The 21,088-nt window shown below is 40.1% G+C and overlaps 1 protein-coding gene across 1 annotated transcript in view; it reads right to left on the reverse strand.

Annotated features, from left to right (window-relative positions):
• Positions 1-21,088, reverse strand: part of VPS39 (VPS39 subunit of HOPS complex) — a 48,438-nt gene that overhangs the window by 21,393 nt on the left and 5,957 nt on the right. The window contains exons 2-10 of the mRNA XM_039232732.1: positions 18,815-18,880; positions 15,020-15,084; positions 14,657-14,699; positions 13,176-13,270; positions 11,694-11,792; positions 11,201-11,293; positions 9,059-9,242; positions 5,747-5,867; positions 5,517-5,637 (exon numbers count right to left, since the gene is read on the reverse strand). Coding sequence (XP_039088663.1) covers positions 5,517-5,637; positions 5,747-5,867; positions 9,059-9,242; positions 11,201-11,293; positions 11,694-11,792; positions 13,176-13,270; positions 14,657-14,699; positions 15,020-15,084; positions 18,815-18,880 — 887 coding nt within the window. The remainder of the gene's footprint in view (positions 1-5,516; positions 5,638-5,746; positions 5,868-9,058; positions 9,243-11,200; positions 11,294-11,693; positions 11,793-13,175; positions 13,271-14,656; positions 14,700-15,019; positions 15,085-18,814; positions 18,881-21,088) is intronic.

A 21,088-nucleotide genomic window follows, 5' to 3' on the forward strand; every position in this document is an offset into this window, starting at 1 on the left:
AGTTTGTGAGTTCGAGCCCTGCATCGGGTTCCATGCTAACAGTGTGGAGCCTGCTTTGGATTCTCTCCCTCTTCTTCTGCCTCTCCCTTGCTCATGCTCTCTCTCTCAAAATAAATAAACTTAAAAAAAATTTTTTAAATCCCACCCAAGGATTCCTGGGTGGCTCAGCTGGTTGAACATCCAACTCTTGATTTCAGCTCAGGTCATGATCTTAGGGTCATGGGTCGAAGCTTGCATTGGGCTGTGCATGGAGTGTGGAGCCTGCTTGAGATTTCCCCTCCCTCCCTCTCTCTCCCTTCCCCCACTCCCCGCTTGTGCTCTCTAAAAATAAAAAAAATTTTAAAAACACTTAAAATTTACTTGCAAAACAATTAACGTATTATATTAGCTTCAGGTGTACAACATAGTGAATTGACAATTCTATATACAATATTCAGTGCTCATCACAATGTGTACTTTTTTAAAAAAATATTTATTTATTAGAGAGTACACAGGTGTACACATACGTATGAGAGGGACAGAGAGAATCCCAAGCAGTCTCTGTGTCCACACAGGGCTCAGTCTCATGAACCGTGAGATCAGGATGTGAGCCAAAATCAAGAGTCTGATGCTTAACCAACTGAGCCACCCAGGCAGCCCATGATACATGTACTCTTAATCCCTTTCACTTATTTTCCCTCATCTACCCAGCCCTCTGATAACCACGTTTGTTCTCTATAGTTAAGAATCTGTTTTTGTGGTTTGCCTCTTTTTAAATTTGTTTTGTTTCTTAAATTCTACATATGAGTGGAATCATATGGTAATTGTCTTTCTCTGACTGACTTATTCACTTAGGATTATACTCTCTAGGATCCCTCTATGTTGTTGCAAATGTTTCATTCTTTTTATGGCTGAATAATATTTCATTGTGTATATATACCACATCTTCTTTATCCACTCATCTATCAATGGACACATACGTTGCTTCCATATCTTGGCTACTATGATACAATAAACCTAGGGGTGCATATATCTTTTAGAATTAGTGTTTTTGTGTTCTTTGAGTAGTTCTATTTTAATTTTCTGAGGAAACTTCATACTGTTTTCCACAGTAGCTATACCAGTTTGCAGACCTACAACAGTGTATGAAGGCTCCTATTTCTCCACATCCTCACCAACACTTGTTGTTTCTTGTGTTGTTGATTTTAGTCATTCTGACAGGTGTGATCTATCATCACCCTGTGATTTTAATTTGCATTTCCCTGAAAAGGAATGATGTTGAGCATCTTTTCAAACGTCTATTGGCCATGTGTATGGCTTCTTTGGAGAAATGTCTGCTCATGCCTTCTGCCCATATTTAAATTGGATTATTGTGGGTGTTGAGTTATATCAGTTCTTTATATATTTTGGATAATAGCCCTTTGTCAGGTATGTCATTTCCAAGTATCTTCTTTCATTTAGTAGGTTGTCTTTTAGTTTTGTTGACTCCTTGGCTGTGCAGTTTTTTATTTGGATGTACTCCCAATAATTTGTTTTTGCTCGTTTCCCTTGCTTGAGGAGACATATCTAGAAAAATGTTGCTATGATCGATGTCAGATAAATTACTGCCTGTATTCTCTTCTAGGATTTTTACAGTTTCAGGTCTCACATTTAGGTCTTTAATTCATTCTGACCTTATTTTTGTGTATAGTGTAAGAAAGTGGTCCAGTTTCATTCTTTTGCATGTTGTTACCCAGTTTTTCCAACCCCATTTTTTGAAGAAGACTGTTTTTACCCACTGCATATTTTTGCCTCCTTTGTTGAAGAGTAATTGATCATATAATTGTGGGTTTGTTTCTTTATTCTGTTCCATTGATCTACGTGTCTGTTTTTACATCAGTACCATAGTGCTTTTACTAATATACTTTTGTAGTATATCTTGAAATCTAGGATTGTGATACCTCCAGTTTCGTTTGTTCTTTTTCAAAACTACTTTGGCTATTTAGGGTCTTTTGTGGTTCCATACAAATTTTGGAATTGTTTGTTCTAGTTCTGTGGAAAATGCTATTGATATTTTGAGAGAGACTGCATTAAGTCTATAGATTGCTTTGGATAGTATGGACATTTTAAGAATATTTGTTCTTACAATTCATGCATATAGAATATCTTTCCATTTGTCTGTCATCTTCAATTTCTTTCATCAGTGTTTTACAGTTTTCAGAGTACAGATCTTTTACCTCCTTGGTTAAGTTTATTCCTAGGAATTTTATTATTTTTGGTGTAATTGTAAATGGGATTGTTTTCTTAATTTCTCTTCCTGCTATTTCATTATTAGTGTATAGAAATGCAACAGATTTTTGTAGATTGATTTTGTATCCTGCAACTTGACTGAATTCATTTATCAATTCTAGTGGTTTCTTGGAGTCTTTCGGGTTTTTTAGATATACTATCATGTCATCTGTAAACAGTGATACTTTTACTTCTTCTATACTGATTTGGATGCCCTTCTTTGTTTTTGTCATCTGACTTCTGTGGCTAGAACTTCCAGTATAATGCTGAATAAAATGGTGAGAGGAGATAACCTCGTCATGTTCTTGACCTTAGGAAAAAGGCTCTCAGTTTTTTTTTTCCCCATTAAGAGTTATATTAGCTGTGGGTTCTTCATATATGGTATTGAGATATAGTTCCTCTAAACCTACTTTGTTGAGGGTTTTTTTTTTTTTTTAAATCATGAATGGATGCTGTACATTGGCAAATGCTTTTGTTTATTCACATGATCATACGGTTCTTTTTTTTTTAATATGTCTTTTTTTTTAAGGTTTTATTGATTTCTGAGAGAGAGAGAGACAGCATGAGCAGGGGAGGATGAGAGAGAGAGAGGGAGACAGAATTTGAAACAGGCTCCAGGCTCTGAGCTGTCAGCACAGAGCCTGACGCAGGACTTGAACCCACGAGCTGTGAGATCGTGACCTGAGCCCAAGTCGGACGCCCAACCGACTAAGCCACCTAGGCGCCCCGATCATATGGTTCTTTATCCTTTCTCTTGATGTGACGTATCACAGACTGATTTGCAAGTATTGAACCACCCTTGCAACCCAGGAAGAAATCCCACTTGATTGTAGTGAATGATTTTTTTTAATGTACTGTTGGATTCAGTTAGCTGGTATTTTATTGAGGATTTTTGCATCTGTGTTCATCAGGTATATTGGCCTGTAGTTCTTTGTCTCTCTCTTTTTTATTATTTTTAAAATTTCTTTTACTTTGCTTTATTTTAATTTTTTGTAGTGTCTGTATCTGGTTTTGGTATCAGGATAATGGCCTCATAAAATGGATTTGGAAGATTTCCCTCCTCTCTCCTCTTTTATTTTTTTGGAACAGTTTAAGAGTAAGTATTAACTCTTCTTTAAATGTTTGGTAGAATTCACCTGTGAACCCATCTGGTCCTAGACTTTTGTTTTTCAGGAGGTTTTTTGTTTATTTATTTGTTTTTGAGAGAAAGAGAGAGAGTGTGAGAGCAAGTAGGGGAGAGTGGCAGATGGGGAGAGAGGGAAAGAAAGAGAAAATCCCAAGCAGGCTCCACACTCAGCATGAAGCCCAGTGTAGGGCTAATCCCACAATCCTGGGATCATGACCTGTGCCGAAATCAAGAGTTGGATGCTCAACCGACTGAGCCATTAGGATGCCCTGAAAGTTTTTTGATTACTGATTCAACTTCACTGCTGATAATTGATCTGTTCAAATTTTCTATTTCTTCTTGATTCAGTTTTGGGAGGTTACATCTTTCTAGGAATTTATCCATTTCTTCTAGACTGTCCAATTTGTTGGCATATAATTTTTCATAATTTTCTCTTATAATCCTTCACATTACTGCGTTGTTGATTTTATGTATCCTCTTATTTATTGGAGTCCTCTCTTTTTTGATGACTCTGGCTAAAGGTTTATCAATTTTGTTGATCTTTTCAAAGACCCAGCTCTTGGATTCATTGATTTGTTTGTTTTTTAGTTTCGATTTCATTTATTTCTGCTTTAGTCTTTATTATTTCCTTCCTACTACTGGTTTGGAAGTTTGTTTGTTCTTCTTTTTCTAGCTCCTTTATGTGTAAAGTTAGGTTGTTTATTTGAGATTTTTCAACAAGAAACACATTTTTAAGAGGCATTATAAATACAAACTTAGGGTAATGGCTGTGTCTGGATGGAAGGCAGAGCGATGAGATGGGGAGGAACATATAGGTTACATAAGCTGTTTTTCTTGGGTAGGATGGTGGGTTCATGGATATTCATTATTTTAAAAATGAAAATAAAGTAATGGAGCATAATGCATAGGCGGCCAAAAAAATTAGTAAGATGTTGAAATTAAATGCCTGTAGAAAGAAACAATCTTTATGGGATATTAAACATGTCTAACTGTTAAAACTGGATTTTTGTTTTAAATCTAGAACATATACATCCAAGATAAATGTTGCTCTTCACAAGTATCTCCCACATGTGACTATCAACATAGATTCCAAAACTTGCGACCACCGCTTTCCTTTCAGAAAGAACTTACAAGATACTCAAAAAGTAAGCTTTTTAAATATTATCTTCACAAAAATCTCTTCTTACTAAATTAGTTTAATGACTAGGATCAGAATAATCTTTGGTTGTTTCCTAAAATCAAATCCACTCTCTACAGACAAAAATCACCACTGGGGATATTTAAAAGAACAATACAACTCTCAGAAGTCAGTCTTCAAAAGTTGGCAATGAGAGAAACACCTAAATAAGAGCATGGTCATGGCCATTACTTAACTCTGAACTTGGCTATGAACAATATCCCATGCAAACATTCAAGGACAGTGGCAGCCATAAACTTAAGAGTGCAGCCCTCTGGAATGCAGCAACCTGAGGTGGTTTCAGAATACCCGAAGAAGCCTGGCCTGTCCAGACACAGGAGGACTACTGCTGAAAGGGATTTTGAGAGGCCCTCTAGTTGCTGCATTTAACCACACTGTGATCTTACATTTATGATTGTTACTTTAATACCTGCATTGTCTTTAATTTTTCAAGGCTGTAACATATCTATTAAATTCTTTTATTGTCAGGGCATCTGGGTGGCTCAGTCGGTTAAGTGTCCAACTTCGGCTCAGGTCATGACCTCACGGTTCATGGGTTCGAGCCCCGCCTCGGCCTCTGTGCTGACTGCCAGCTCAGAGCCTGGAGCCTGTTTCAGATCCTGTGCCTCCCTCTCTCTCTCTGACCCTTCCCTGCTCACGCTGTTGCTCTCTCTCAGAAAGAAATAAAACATTAAAATTTTTTTTTAATTATTTTATTGTCTTATTAATTCTAGGAGATACTATTATAACTGGCACACTTCTACATTTGACAGATAATCAAACTGAAAAAGTGAAATTAATTAGAGTTTATGGCAGCATCAGATCCCGAATCCAAGTCTCCTAACTTTCAGTTCTATGGTTATTCAACCAGTCCAAACTAAATATAAACATCTAAACCAAAATCACCTGCTTTGGAGAACAATGAGGAAGGGAGACTCACATCTGTGTCTCAGAAACAATACTTACTGCGAGCTGTAGAGCCAATTCAAACTGTTTGTCCTGGAGAAGCTGTTGGATTTGGGTTGCCATGGGGACAGGAATAAGTCTCCAAACAAAATGATTGCTGGCCACATAGATAATGTTTGATCTGGGGACAGGAATAAGGGATATCAGAGAAAGGGCACAGGCTTTATGATGACAGAGGTTATTTTAAAGCTTTGCAACATGGCAGCTACAATAAAAAAGAAATTTCTTACCCTCCCGAAGTAATGAAGCGGGGCCTTTGCAATTCAATGCTCTGGACCAGAAGCCTTGGCTCAAATGTTCGGATCTCTACATATCGAGGCAAAACTGCAATGATGTAGGGAGGCTGGTGCTCTACACAAGAAAGAACATCTTGAATTGCAGATCTGGTCTCAGGCTTTAGGTTTATGGGCTGCTATAGTTTCCCATTTCTAAGGTGCATTTAAACGGGATCTCCAAGTAGTCCACTAGTCAAATACTAAGCCAGGATCCTATACTGTGATAACCGAAGGGAAAAAAATGTGTTTTGTCCAAGTGATGCTAAGAGAAATCTCTTATACGAGAAGGATGCATCCAGCTTAGCTGACAGTGACATGACCCCACACCTACCATCTCCTTCAGACGACTGGGTGAAACCTTCATCTGCTCCCTTTCTCACCAGTCACAAAACTAAACCAGAGAAAGGCAAGCAGCAGCAGCAGCAGCCCCTAACAACGCATCAGAGGGAGAATAAGGTTGCATGACCTCTTCTTGAATTCTCTTAGGAAGGGCAGGAGGAACGCAATTTCCTTTTTCCCTAAAATGAGGCTAAGGAAAGAATTCCACATTTCTGGCCAAAGTTATTTCTGCTTGAGATTTTCACAGGGAAAAGATGCAAAACTCCACCTGATGCTTAATGGTTCACAGAAAAGGCAGCTGGATGGCACTCTCAGGGTAGCAGTTTTCTACCAATGATGTGAGGTATCTAGAATGTAGAAGAGTGGTTGCCAAGGGCTGAGGGAGGGAGAAATGATTTGTTACTTAATGGATATAGAGTTTTAGTTTCGCAAGATGAAAATGTTCTGAAATCTGTTGCATGACATTATGAATGTATGTAATAACTGAACTGTACACTTAAAAATGGTTAAGACGATAGATTTTATGTTATTTTGATCACAATTAAAACTGGAAATTTTAAAATGTAAAAAAATAGTAAGAAATTAATCACTAGATGGCATAATTATCATACAGAAATTTAGCCTCAAAGAATATATTATTCATAGTTTCTTAGTATGGCTAACTAGCTATGAATTTATTTTCCTCATTTATTTTCTGATAAAAAGTTTTTCATATTAGATTTGCAATTTATACTCTACATCGAGTAAAAATTTTAAAGCCAGAAGGGAATTGGCTTAAGTAATACTTCCATCACTTTGAACGCTATCGTTCTTATTAGGTTGGCATTTTTCGTCTTACAAAAAAAATTAAAATAAAAGTTAAAAACATGGTTTTGTATTGGATTTTTTACTTTCCTTTTTATGCTGTCCTCATTTTTAAAATCTAGTACAATTCCCTTTGGTGTTAATTTGTATAAATGCATAAAATGTCTCTCCTTTAATCTGGTCTAATTTAATAAAAAAGGTAATCTATAACAGAAACGCTCTTATCATTGCCTAGTCTCCTCAACTCTGACAACAGAGATGGTCTACATCTTTTTGTATCTTCAAAACTTGGCAGAGTGGCTGGTATAGAGCAGATATGTAATTAATGGACAATAATGACCTATTCAGCAAGCATTTTCTAAAAGGCTATGATGTTTCAGGCCCTACTCAGTGGATCAAGACACGAGTCCAGAGCTCACAGAGCTCCTACATGAGCAGAGGAGAAGAAAGTTCACTGTATCCAGTGGGACAGTGTGGGTACCATGACAGGGAAAGCTGAAAGGGCTTTGGAGGCACCAAGGAGGAAGTGACTAATTCTGCCTGCGCATCTGAGAAGACTTCACAGAGGAAGTGCCACTGAAGAGGGCCTTGTCATGTGAGCTAGACAGGGCTGGGCAGAGAAGAAAGGAAGAGCAATAGTGCGGTGATGATCACTCCGTGAGTGGGGGGTGTCCATGATGACTGCAGCCTGGGGGAAATGGTAAAGTTGAGAGGAGAAATATAAGCGAAGTTTAAAATGCACACCATCTAAGGAGTTTAGTCTTCCTCACTCCGATGGTGGTTCTCTCACCCTACCTAAAAAGAATGCCCTCTCCCCACCTCAGTATGTTAAGGCACAGAACTGTTTTTGAGAAACACTGCCAAAGGCACCAGGCACTAACAAAGGGACTCTTACCCTAGGGAATCTGAAACATTCTTCAAGCATATTATACACATCTTCATCAGTTCTCCCACAGCTCCTCTTCTGAAGGGAAAACAAGGGTCCTCTAGAACACCACGAAGCTTCTCGTGCAGCTCTGAGCCCCTCAAACTTGTTAATATACATAATCTTGGGCTTTATAAAATATTGTCCTTTTGATTCATCTTCCTTCTGACCTGTTCATCTCTAACCACCACCAGAATAATTACCCTAGAACATGACGCTTTTATCAAAGCATTTACCATTCAGGAATCTACTGGCCTGTCAGACCTCTGCAGGGACATCTAACTGGCATTGGGCTGTCACAAATTAGCCTTTCTGACTATTTTTCAAACAATTTTTTCTACCTAGACAGGAACTTTTTTGCAAGCCACAACGTAAACTCCCTGCTTGCTCCGGTTCAATCGTACCTATGAAATGAAACTTCTTCCTGACAAGTTGAATAATGAACTGCCCTTTTCTGAACTACTGAATCTCAGCTCATCCAATTTAACCCCTTATGTGGTGCCTTATTTTATCTCTTTATCCAAGATGTAATCCTTACCTCCCCAGCTAGAGTCCTTAAAGACTGTAGCATGTCTGTATGCCCCACTCCACAGCAGTAACTATTTTTAAAATGCTCACTCTTTTCTGACTGAATATGAATTGCTGCAATGGTGGTCACACACTCCAGGCAATGCCACTGCTGAGAGCCTGAAGCAGGTGGAGGAGCAGCAACACCTAACGTGGAGGGCAGAGACTGACATCTAAACGCAATGTGCACCTCCAAGCTACAAAAACAGAAGCAATAATCACATCAAAGGCACTTCAATACTGAGCTGCATGTGTTACAGGAATAAATAAAGGATTTCCACAAACTTCCAAGTGTAGTCTATCTGGGAGAGGACACAATAAAACCATTACAAAGAAGGGAAAATGAAAAGGACTAAGAAGTAAAAATATATACCGGTAGACGATCACTTCCTAAAACACACAACTCTGTACAACTCTGTTCATATCTTTCCCCCGCAGAGGCAAAACCCAGCTTCCTACAAAAACCAGAATATCCCATTTATAATGATCTCACACTTGGCTTACAGGAACGGGAACCGAGAGTAAATGACACTGTAAACCACAGTTTGATGAAGCTGTGAAAGGGATTCACTCCGCTAGGATGGCTCACAACCCCAGCCCACAGTGGGAAAGAGCCGCTATGGTGGTCTCACCCATGGCCACTGGTATGTCTGTCCAGTTCAAGGCACATTTCTGTGTGCATATCCCCTCCTCATTGAGCACCACGGTGAGATCATCCTGACCCACAGCCACTTTTCCATCTGCCAGAGGTGCAACTAACGGCTCCAGCTGTTTTCCTGTTGGAAAGAGCTCTTTGATGGACCCCTTTCCATCGACCTATAGGAAGACACAAAGTGAGTCAACCAGCATCTCTTGCCAGAGGCATGAATATGGCCTGAAAAATCCAAATATAACCCCAAGCCTACAGAAGCCAATAATATTCCTTGCGTGGCATAAGGAAATATTATAGAGTTTGTTATGACAAATTGTGTCATCACAATGACAGAACCAGTTCTCTTTTTCTCTAACACAGAGCCACAAGCATCTGGCCTGGCAACTAACAATGTCAAGTGCTGGTGAGGATGCAGAGTGACTGGAACACTCACTCGCTGCTGATGAGAATACAAAATGGTACAGCCATTTTGTTTGTTGGCTTCTTATAAAGTTATATAGACACTTACCATATGACCCAATAATCCCATTCCTTAGGCACTTACTCAAGAGAAGTAAAAACTTAGGTTTACACGAAAACCTGTATGCAAATGTTTATAGCACCCTTATTCATAAGGGTGTAAAAATTGGAAACAACTTTGTTCTTCAACTGATGAATGGATGAACAAACTATAGTACATCCATACCACGGACTACTACTCAGCCAAAAGGAATATAATGACACGCACAATACAGATGGATGTCAAACGCATTATGCCAAGTGAAAGAAGCCATATTCAAAAGGCTACATACGGTAGGATTCCATTTATATGACATTCTGGAAAAGGCAAAACTATAAGAGATGAAGAACAGGTCAGTGATTACTAGAGGCTGGGGCATAGAAGGAGCGGTTGACTTCAGAGGGGCAGCAAGAGGGCATTTTTCGAGTGATGGAGGTACTCTGAATCTTGATTATGGTGGTGGCTACACAACTCAAGGCATCCGTTAAAAACTCAGAACTATACATCAAAAAGAATAAATTTTACTGTATGTATATAAACAATTTTTTAATAGCTTGGGCCTAAACCAAGATTTCCCCCCCCCTCAAAAGACTGTACCCTCGAGAAGATGATGACAGCATTCAAGAGAGTCAGAGGGAGCCCAAGCCAGTTTCAGGCTTTGTATCCCAAACGCTCATGAACTTCTTTTAGCACCTATATGTCTCACTGTTATTCTGCTAATCAGTCAGCTGGAGAGCAGTGATTCCTCTATGAGTTTGCAACTCTGATGCTTATAAAATGAGGACATTCTAACAATGTAAATGTGGAACAGATAATGAAGAGCTAACACAGTAAGGAGTGGGGAAATGGGGAGACATGGAGATGAGGAGAGAGATTTCTAGAATTGTCAAGTCTGGAATATGAGAGGGTAAGCTCAAATTTAGGTTCTGCTATGAAATGAATGGTGTATCAACCATATCTACATACATTATGCCTACTGGACAGAAAAAACTAATATTGTGGATATTTATACCACTTAGGAGAAGGAAAAAAAGATTAGAAAACAATGTGTATGACTGTTTCATAAACAGGAGGACCTCGCATGCCCAAAGATGAACAGTAATTATTTCTGAGTCAATGGATTATGGATGATTATATTTCCTTTATTTTCCTTATCTATATTTCCTTATTTTTTTTATAATAAACACATGTGGCATTTAAAATTTTTTAAATGAAAGTAAAAATCATTTAAAAAGTAAATGTACAAAAAAATTTGGAGAAACAGGAAACTCAAAGGCTTCAAAATGCTTAATACTAAAATTAGTTTATAATTCCTGAGCACTGAAGCCTTAAGATGGCAGTCCATGATAATGCTGTTGGACAGAGGCAAGCAGCCCTTATGATCTGTTCCAATAATTAGATACAAGACGTGGACAATTCATTATGTACAGAACTGAGAGTTAATGCTGCCTCACTTCAGACAGCTATTTGTGGAGATGCTGAGAAGCATAGAAAAGAACCAAATACACAAACACAAGCCCTGTTATGCCAATACACCACTTAAGGCAGTCTCTTGACCTGTAGTTCAGAAGCACGTGATCATGTCCCCCAGGTAAACTGATATACGCAAAATAATAAGTTTACCCTTATTAGGTAGTAGTCTCTCTTGAAACCCACACAGATAGAATTTTCACACCATGCCATGGACTTGGGCACATCTGGTACACTAAAGTCCCCCTGAGGAAAGAGAGCAAGAGTTCAAATGGAAAGATGTTAAAAGAAACCATGATCTTCCTGTTATTCCACGCCCACTCTGCAAAATCAACCTCACCCTCATCTAAACACAATTCTGTAAGCACAAGGCTGGGAAACCATCTGTGATAAAAATTTAAGTCACGCATGAACTGGATGACTGGATGCCTTTAGAAAAGGTGAAAACCCACTCTAAAATAAACCCATCTATATAAATGCTGTAGAACCTCTCGGAAGGCCAGGAGACTATTGATGAGTGGCCATGAACAGGCTCTCCTGTACTCAGAGAGAGCCTTCATTGGGAGAAAACTCCAAGACTGAGACCCTGACCTTCTGTGTCACCGAACAGGAGCCTTTTCAAGCAGTGAATCAACGTGCACTTTACCTGCAATTCGTGAAATTCCCTGTCCTTCCAGAAATAGAGCTGCAGCTTCTTTTTCACCGCCACACACATCCGCAACACCTCCTCACCAGTCTCTGTGTGCTGGGAAGAGACACCCAGAGCAAATGAGTACGTGTATATGACGGCTCCATGACTGAGTAACCGATAAATGAGAGACTGTCTACCCTGAAATGGCTATGAATCTGAAAATTCCCTGTAATACAAAGTCATCCTACAGATGAGCTGGATGGAATAACATCATTTTTCTAAAACGTACTTAAAAACAACAGGCTGAGGAGCGCTTCCTCCCGGAGGACTACCAGCCAAAGGCCCCAACCCCAGCAAATCTCTTGGATATTCGTAAGTCACACGGGAAAATCCCAGGGCAGGCCTTCACCTATGGAAATGTTTTCTCCTTTATCTTTCTTTCTTTCTTTTTTTTTTTAAATGTTTTTTATTTATTTCTGAGAGAGAGAGAGACAGCGTGAGCAGGGGAGGGTCAGAGAGAGAGAGAGACAGAGAATTGAAAGCAGGCTCCAGGCTCTAAGCTGTCAGTCAGCACAGAGCCTGATGCAGGGCTCGAACCCACAAACTGCGAAATCATGACCTGAGCCAAAGTCGGATGTTTTAATTGACTGAGCCACCCAGGCGCCCCGTTTCCTCCTTTTTCTTAAATGCTTCTCGCTCATGGCTGTCAATATATGTTGGTCAGGATCAGCATGTGTCACTGGCCACTTAATCCTTAAAGGAGCAGGGGAAAGAAAATGTCTAAACATAAAGCAGTGTCAACACAGACGACAAATGCTAAAAAGCAATCAAGCTGAGTAGAGGGGTAAGGCAGATTGTGAACAATGTAAGGATGATAAATTGGCAAAAATTAGGAGAAATGTCTTTCCTGAATAACAAAAAACATCCTAAAGACAAAGAAGACAATAATATGTTCAGAACAAGATCAATTTAATGTCCTATAGTAATGCCCACCATATTCTTACGTCTGGATTTTCCCCCTAATGGTTTGTCCATGGCAAATCCTTTTATTTTTTAATGTTTATTCATTTTTGAGAGACAGAGACACAGCGCAAGTAGGGGAGGCGTAGAGAGAGAGGGAGACACAGAATCTGAAGCAGGCTCCAGTCTCTCAGCTGTCAGCACAGAACCCGACGCAGGGCCCGAACTCACAAACTGCAATATCATGACCTGAGCTGAAGTCAGACATTGAACCAAGCCACCCAGGCGCCCCTCCGTGGCAAATGCTTTTATCCTGAATTAGTTGCCTCCTCTGGTGCTCTAACAGGGAACCCAAATGTTTCATCTTCAGACCACATACAAAGTGGGAAATTTCGCTAATACGATCTCAAACCAAACACTTTCTTTGGAGTCTCTGCTGGGTTTGGATATCCATGTTATTCTTCCCATCTAATGACAGGAATAATATAGGAAAGACTATTAAAATACAAAGTCAAATTTCACCTTGCCTACACTTACCTCGAGGTCACATGTGAACAGTGATGATCCCTTTGCCTTTGAAACCGTAGTGATTTGTTGAAATGTCAATAGGTCATGGACATAAATGTTACTTTCTGTTTGGAAGGAAATATAACAACCTTGTAAATTATCATAATTCTCTCCATACACAAAAGTAACTAACAAATCAGAAGAACCGAAAGGTGAATGTTGGTTGAAGCTGTATCTTTCAGTTTCATTAACAATGATTTATTCTGATCTATTATCAGAATTATATTCCAAAATGTTTAAAAGGCCACTTTTGTTCCTTTAAATTTGGGCTGGCTTGTGTAAGAGAGCTCTTTCACTTAGCAAAGTCCTCCTATACTCTGTCTTCCTCAAGGCTAGAAATTTTTGATGCAATATTTGTGTAAGAATTGGCTTTTGGGGTGCCTGGGTGGCTCAGTCAGTTAACCGTCCAACTTCGGCTCAGGTCATGATCTCACTGCTTGTGGGTTCGAGCCCTGTGTAGGCTGTGTTGACAGCTCAGAGCCTGGAGCCTGCTTCAGATTGTGTGTCTCCCTCTCTTTCTGCCCCTTCCCTACTCGCGCTCTCTCTCTCAAAAATGAATAAATGTTTAAAAAAATTAAAAAAAAACAAAAAAAAAAAGAATTGGCTTTCAAAGCTACTTTCAGTAGGAGGCCTCAATAAAAGAAAGGAAACCGTCTGTGGGTTTTGTACAATCCCATGATGCGGCTTTCTTTTCTAGCAAAGCAAGCGAAATAATTTCACTCCAGCCTCCTATCTAGTTTCACTAATGAAGATTTCATTATTTTAAATGTTCCTCTCTCGACCTACATTTAAAATTATTCTACCATTTGGGCCCTGGGCTGAACAGGGAAAGTTCTAGTTCTCTGTTGCCAATAAAAGGCCTCAATGACAGCCTTCAATGGAATCCATGGCTTTTCAGACAAGGCCTGAATAGTCTGACCTTGAGTCTGATCTCCTGCCACTGTGTCACTCTCCACCACACATCCTAAGACTGGCCAGACCGCAGGGCCTCTGCTTAAAATGCTCTGCCTTCCTCTCCCTTCCTGTCAAAATCTTAACCACCCACTAGATGATGCTGTCGCTCCCATTAAGATTCACATTTTTAAAAATAAATTTCCATTGTAACATCACACTGTATCATGATTATTTTCTGTCATTTCAGTCTTCACAATCAGAATATAAACTCAAAGACAGAAACCATGTCTCCTTCAACTTGGTATCCCCAATGCCTAGAGCAGGGCTCAATAAGTATCTGCTCAAGGACTCCATGACTGAATGAATGAATGGCACTCCTTGGAAAACAGAGCTCAAGTGTAGGAGGGACGCTGCTGTCTTTACTATTTGTGTGGCCTGCTATGTCTGGTGTGGAACAGGTCAGTTTCAATGACTCTCAAATCAACCATGAAAGAGTTAATCAGGTAACAGCTTTTGTTTTTTGACACATGAAATACAATTACAACCCCTCTGCTTACCTAATAGGCTGACCAGAATCTTAAACTGGGAAACCACGTGGATCTAGAAAGGAACAAATCATGAGACTCAATTAAACATTTCTGACAGGACTTAACAACTCTTCATTTAACTACAGTACTAAAAAGGGACTAAAGAGTCTATGCCAATGACAGGGATCAGACTTATATTTATGTGTAACCACAATGCCTGCTCACTCTAGAGGATCTCAGGCACATGATGGATGGACCATGATCCCTGTGTTAAGTGTGAGAACAGATAGCAAAAGATTCAGAGTTAATAAAAATGCTACCAAAGTTCTAGCTTTGACAGCGTCTCTCTCATAGAAGTCAAATATTCTTGTAGCGACCACCATGACTGCCTACCTGCTGAATCTTTTTGGAGAAGTTTTTATTGGATTTCTCTAGTGTAACTTCAAACCTGTTGCAACCTATGGAAAAGAAACAAACATTCATAGTTCCAAACACAGGGATATGTGCAAAAATAACCCTAACAAAAATGCTCTTCCATCCTGCTCTACTACATGAATCCACAAATTCCTAAAAGACTAGAAGCTGGAGGTCTACACTAGACAGCTGTCTTCATGGAGTAGAAGAAGTTGCTTTCAATTCCAATTTTAGAACAGAGGGTTTCATACACCTTCACTTAAACACTGGCACTGGCAATCATATGACAGAAGTTCACTGAAGCTTACAAGGTACCTGTGAGTCTGAAGGTCTTATCCTGCAATATAGGACCTTGGCTAAGTGTTTGTAAAAAGTCACAGTCAAATATAAGAGCCCTAGCAATGAAACCCAGCCCAAAGCATCCTCAGATCTAGACCAGCTAAACCCCAGCAGCTACCCTATGTTCTGCATCACGGGACAGAGCAAACACTCAACACTGTCCCCAAAATGAAAGCAATTTAATGCATCTACACTTATTGCCGCTTTCAGGAGATGCTACATCTGTTGGCGCTGCAGTAAAAAGGGAAGAAAGTTACACACTACAAAAATATGTCATGGCAGCTTTGTGGGAATGACAAAAATATTCAGCCTCAAAGGTCACCAAAAAGCCAAAAAGAGAGTAATTATCATAATAATGATAATAACAAACGAAACAAAAACTAGCTGCCGGGTTCTGGGTTTAAAAATTGATGTGTATTTTCTAAAACTTCGCAACTACACCGAGAAGTAGGTATTACTATTCCAGTTTCATATGTGAAGCACCTGACAGGGCAAGTATTTAGGTTGCAGCCAGTGAGAGAGTGCCCAGAAGCAAACTCAGGGCTGACTGTAAAGCCTGTGTGCTGAGCCTACACTCTACCTGTCTCCCAGTTTGTGAAGAGACCGTTCAGGCTGCTGACCCCAGGCTGCTCCCCACAGCTAGTAGGGCCCACACCACCAAGCTGGTCTGACTTCTTCCACATGTCCCTCAGCAGAGGAGATGAAGGGACTCTGGAGATGTAAGAGATTCAGAAATGTGCTCTGTATTCTGCTGCTGTATTTCACAAGGAAAAAAAAAAACACCTCAGCCACTTCCTATTTGATAAAGAGTTCTATATTTGAAAAGAGCTTTATTAGATTACTTCCAACAATTCTCCTCATAAGCAGAATTATCTAGGACTGAGGTTCTCAAATTTTTTGGTGTCAGGACTCTTCCACAACCTTAAAAATTACTGAGAATCCCAAAACTTTAATATGGGTTGCAGTTATCAATGTTTACCAGGGTAGTTATTTAAAAAAATTTTTTTACCGGGGCACCTGGGTGGCTTAGTCGGTTAAGCGTCCGACTTTCGCTTAGGTCATGATCTCGCGGTTCGTGGGTTCGAGCCCCGCGTCGGGCACTGTGCTGACTGCCAGCTCAGAACCTGGAGCCTGTTTCAGAGTCTGTGACTCCCTCTCTCTCTGACCCTCCCCTGCTCACACTGTCTCTCTCTCTCTCTCCTAGAAATAAAAAAAAAAAAAATTTTTTTACTGTTTTTATTTATTTCTGAGAGAGAGAGAGAGAGAGAGAGAGAGAGAGAGACAGCATGAGCAGGGGAGGGGCAGAGAGAGAGGGAGATACAGAATCTGAAGCAGGCTCCAGGCTGTGAGCTAGCTGTAAGCACAGAGCCCGACGCAGGGCTCAAACCCACGAAGCGTGAGATTATGACCTGAGCCGAAGTTGGATGCTTAACTGACTGAGCCACCCAGGCGCCCCTACCAGGGTAGTTATTAAGACTGAGAAATTTTTAGGGGCACCTGGGTGGCTCAGTCAGTAGTATCTGGCTCTTGACTTAGGCTCAGGTCATGATCTCACGGTTTATGGGTTCAAGCCTCATGTCGGGCTCTGTGCAAGCAGTGTGGGGCCTGCTTGGAATTCTCCTTTCCCCTCTCTCTCTTTCATAAACCTTCTACTTTGACTTCTGGTTTCTCTTCTAACCAGGTGCCTTCCTCTTTTCCTATTTCAAGGGTAGCAGAAGAGTAGCAGAATAAGGTGATGGGTAGCAGAATCGGCCACCTCAAAATCTGCCACTTTGGTATAAGGATTATTTTGAGCTGAAGGTAATTGAGAAGAAACAGTTACAAGAAAAGCTCTCTCTCCCTCCAATTTGCCTAAAAACAGAACATATGTTTACAAAGGTGTCCCTCCACCTCCTCTCTACCAAGGACAAGATTTACTTAGTTGGAGACAACCCTAGATCCTCAGTGGTCCAGAGAGGACACCAGGGCAATCTACTAACAAACTTTACTAACTAGTCCTTGCTGCGTTAGTCCCCTGTGTGTCTGTCTTCGAGCAATTTGCCATCCTAGAAACTCAAAGTCCTTTTCCTTTGTCTTATCACTTCTTTAAAAATTGTCTGTTTATTTGTTAAGACGCTATATAAGCTCAAATTAGAACCAGCCCTCTGAGTTACCCATCACTGAGTGCTTCCACATGTATGTATATGTGTAATACACATGTTAATACACTTGTCATTCTTTTATTAATCTGTCTTTTGTTAGTCTAATTTACATTCCAACCAATGAACCTAAAATGGATAGAGGGAAAAATATTCCCCACCTCACACACCTGAAAGATGCCCTTGTTTCCCATGTGACCCTTGCCTGAGGTTCCAAAGGGAAGTACTCTTATCTTAAGCTATTTACTATAGAAAGTCTATTAGGCTGAACATTATGAAATGTAGTTTTTTCTAATATAGTCAATAATGACAAGGGCAGGGTTGCCTGGGTGGCTCAGTCAGTTGAGCGTCCAACTCTTGATTGCAGCTCAGGTAATGAGCCCACAGTCACAAGACCAAGGCCTCTCCTTCCCTCTCCAACCCTCTATCCCTCACACCTGTGCTGGGCATGGAGCCTTCTTAAGATTCTTTCTTCCTTTCTCCCATTCCATCTGCCCCTCCCCCACTCTCACTCTCAAAAAATAAAATAAAATATGACAATTTCATATGGTTCAACATACTCAAGCATTTACAACAGATTTCTATATACTCTACAACTCCCAAGAATATTATCTAAACACAACAGTTTTCCATAAAAAGAACATCCAAGTAAAAGTAGGAAAAGGGAGTGAGGTACTTTTTTCTCTCCCAAAAGAGGAAACTCTAAGAAAAAGATTTCAAATACTTATAGTTATTATTCTACATTTTACTGACAATGCCACGTTTGAGAGAGCTTTAGTTTTCAAAGTCCTTGCGTCTGACTTCAACAGTTCTGTGAGACAGACAGGCAGTTTATAGAAGAGGAATATAATACTGGGAAAGACCTACTCAGAGTCATTTAGCCAAAGAAAATGAAAGCTGGGCTCACCCCAGGTCTCCTCTCTCCTAGTCCACCTTTTACAAGTTAACAAAAGTTTTTAAACCAGTGGTTCCTAATTTTGTTTCCTATCCCATCATTCACACAAAAATCATATCCATCAGTAATATTTCTTATTTCTGACAGGGAGTCTCTAAGAAGTAAGGAGGGGAGGAACTTTCAACCCCACCTAAGGGGGTGGGTAGGGGAACAGAATCTGAAGAAAACAAAAAACCCTGGGGATTTTCACATGCTTCTCCCCACTTTTCCACTGTATTACTCTCAACCCCGATGATTTTTAATGATCTAGGAATCACTGATTTCACAGTTGTATACTAGATATCAAAATTTTTTGCATGAGTACTAAACCATTTCTCTCGATTCTGGAGAGCTGCCACTTACCAGCATCTTTCCGGATCCTATAGAGAAGAAGGTGTCCTTGTTTGGTGCCAACAAGAAGCCATTCCTCTGCAAGAGAAAAAATTGTGAGAAAGGTCAATCAGCTTCCATAAGACCCTATTTCTTGGGCTGGGGCTAGTAACTAGAAATCAACGGGTCAAGAAAAGGAGTTGCTTTTGACAGCAGGTGTTTTGCAAACCTAAGGAATATTTATTTTTTTTTAAAATATTTTTATTTATTTCTAGGAGAGAGAGAGAGACAGCGTGAGCAGGGGAAGGTCAGAGAGAGAGGGAGACACAGACTCTGAAACAGGCTCCAGGCTCTGAGCTGGCAGTCAGCACAGAGCCCGACGCGGGGCTCGAACCCACGAACCGCGAGATCATGACCTAAGCGAAAGTCGGACGCTTAACCGACTAAGCCACCCAGGCGGGCCCCCCTAAGGAATATTTATAGTCAAGAAATGTTTGAGAACATTTGACTGGTTAATCAAAAAATCATCATTACTAGACTAGACATATCAGGGAACAGAAAATGTCCCTGCCTTCAAACAACTGGAACACTCACACATTGTTGGCAGGAATATAAACCACCAGTACAGTCATTTTGGAAAACAGTCTGGCAGTTCCTCAAAAAATTAAACGTAGAGTTACCATGTGACCCAGCAATTCTACTCCTGGGCATATACATGAGAGAAATGAAAACATACGCTCACACAAAACCTTGGACACAAATGTTCAGAGTAGCAGCATCTGTAAGAGTCAAAAGGTAGACACCACCCAAATGTCCAGTGACTGATGAAGGGATAAACAAAATGTGGCAAATCCATACAATGGAATATAAGCCCGCCATCAAAAGGAATGAAGTGCTGACACTTGCTACAATAGCAGGGACAAACCTGACAGTATGCTAAATGAACAAAGCCAGACAAAAAAGGCTACAAATTCTAGGAAATTCTATTTATATGAAATGTCAAAAAAGCCAAATCTATAGAGGCAAAAAGATTAGTGGTTGCCTAAGGCTGGTGGGCTTACAGGAAAATAGGGGAGTAAATACTAAGGGGTCTGGGGCTCTTAGGGTAATAAAAATGTTCTAAAATGGACTGTGGCCATTCTTGTACAACTCTGGGAATATACTAAAACCCACTTAGTGGTATAATTTAAATGGGTGAATTGTACGGTATGTGAATCACATCTTAATAAAGCTCTTATGAAGGGGAAAAAAAAAGACTGTCTAGGCCAGTGAGCAGTTCTTTGGTGTACATCAGAATTATCTGAGGATTTGTTAAAACAGATTGCTGGGCCCTGCCCCTAGAGTCTGATTCAGTAGGTCTTACAATGGGCCTGGAAACTTGCATTTCTAACAGGTTCCCAGGTGATGCTAACACTGTTGGCTCAAGGGCTGCATTTTGGGAGACATTAAAATGGTCTTTGCTAAAAGTAAAGAGGCTCTAAAAGGATTTAAATAATTACCCTGACAGATGTATATTAACTCATTAAGGGAAGTTAACCATGTACAGATACTTCCTCAGCTTTCTGATGTTGTCACATAAATGTTATTCATTCCTTCCATAAACTCTCTTGATCTTCTGCAAGATAAAATACTGGAAATGGTACAAATAGATAAACTTTACGGAGCATGTATTGTGTTCCAGGAAATACTAAGCACATATCATACGTTAACTTCACTAATCCACACAACTATCCTTTGAGGTACATTCTTCTTATAAAGCCCCATTTTATAGATGAGGAAGTTGAGGCCTAGGGGATAAGTAATTTGTCCTGATTCATACACGTAGTAAGATGTGTACAGAAGTGTCAGGACATAATCACATGCTGTGATGCACTTACTAATGCATCATATGTCAAAATGACTGAGCAGCTCAGTCGGTTAAGCATCTGACTCTTGATTTCGGTTCAGGTCATGATCTCACAATTTGTTAGACTGAGTCCCAGGGCTTCTTGCTGATAGCATGGAGCCTACTTAGGATTTTCCCTCTCCTCTCTCTCTGCCCCTCCCCTGCTGGTGCTCTCTCCCTCTCTCTCAAAATAAATTAAACATAAAAAAATATAAAAACAAACGAAAACAGGTCAAAAGCCACATCGAGGACATTTCTCTGGACTGATGTCCTTAGTCTTCTAGAAAAAGATAATGATTCTGTCTTTTATTTTGTGTTGCCACAAGAAGTAGAAGAGTGTGCCCCCCTTCTTTTTTTGAGAGAGGGAGAGAGAGGATATGCATATGCAGGAGAGGGACAAAGAGAATCTTAAGGAGGCTCTA

The sequence above is a fragment of the Hyaena hyaena genome, unplaced genomic scaffold, assembly GCF_003009895.1.
Source record: "Hyaena hyaena isolate Hyena2069 unplaced genomic scaffold, ASM300989v1 scaffold_70, whole genome shotgun sequence".
Lineage (NCBI taxonomy): Eukaryota > Metazoa > Chordata > Mammalia > Carnivora > Hyaenidae > Hyaena > Hyaena hyaena.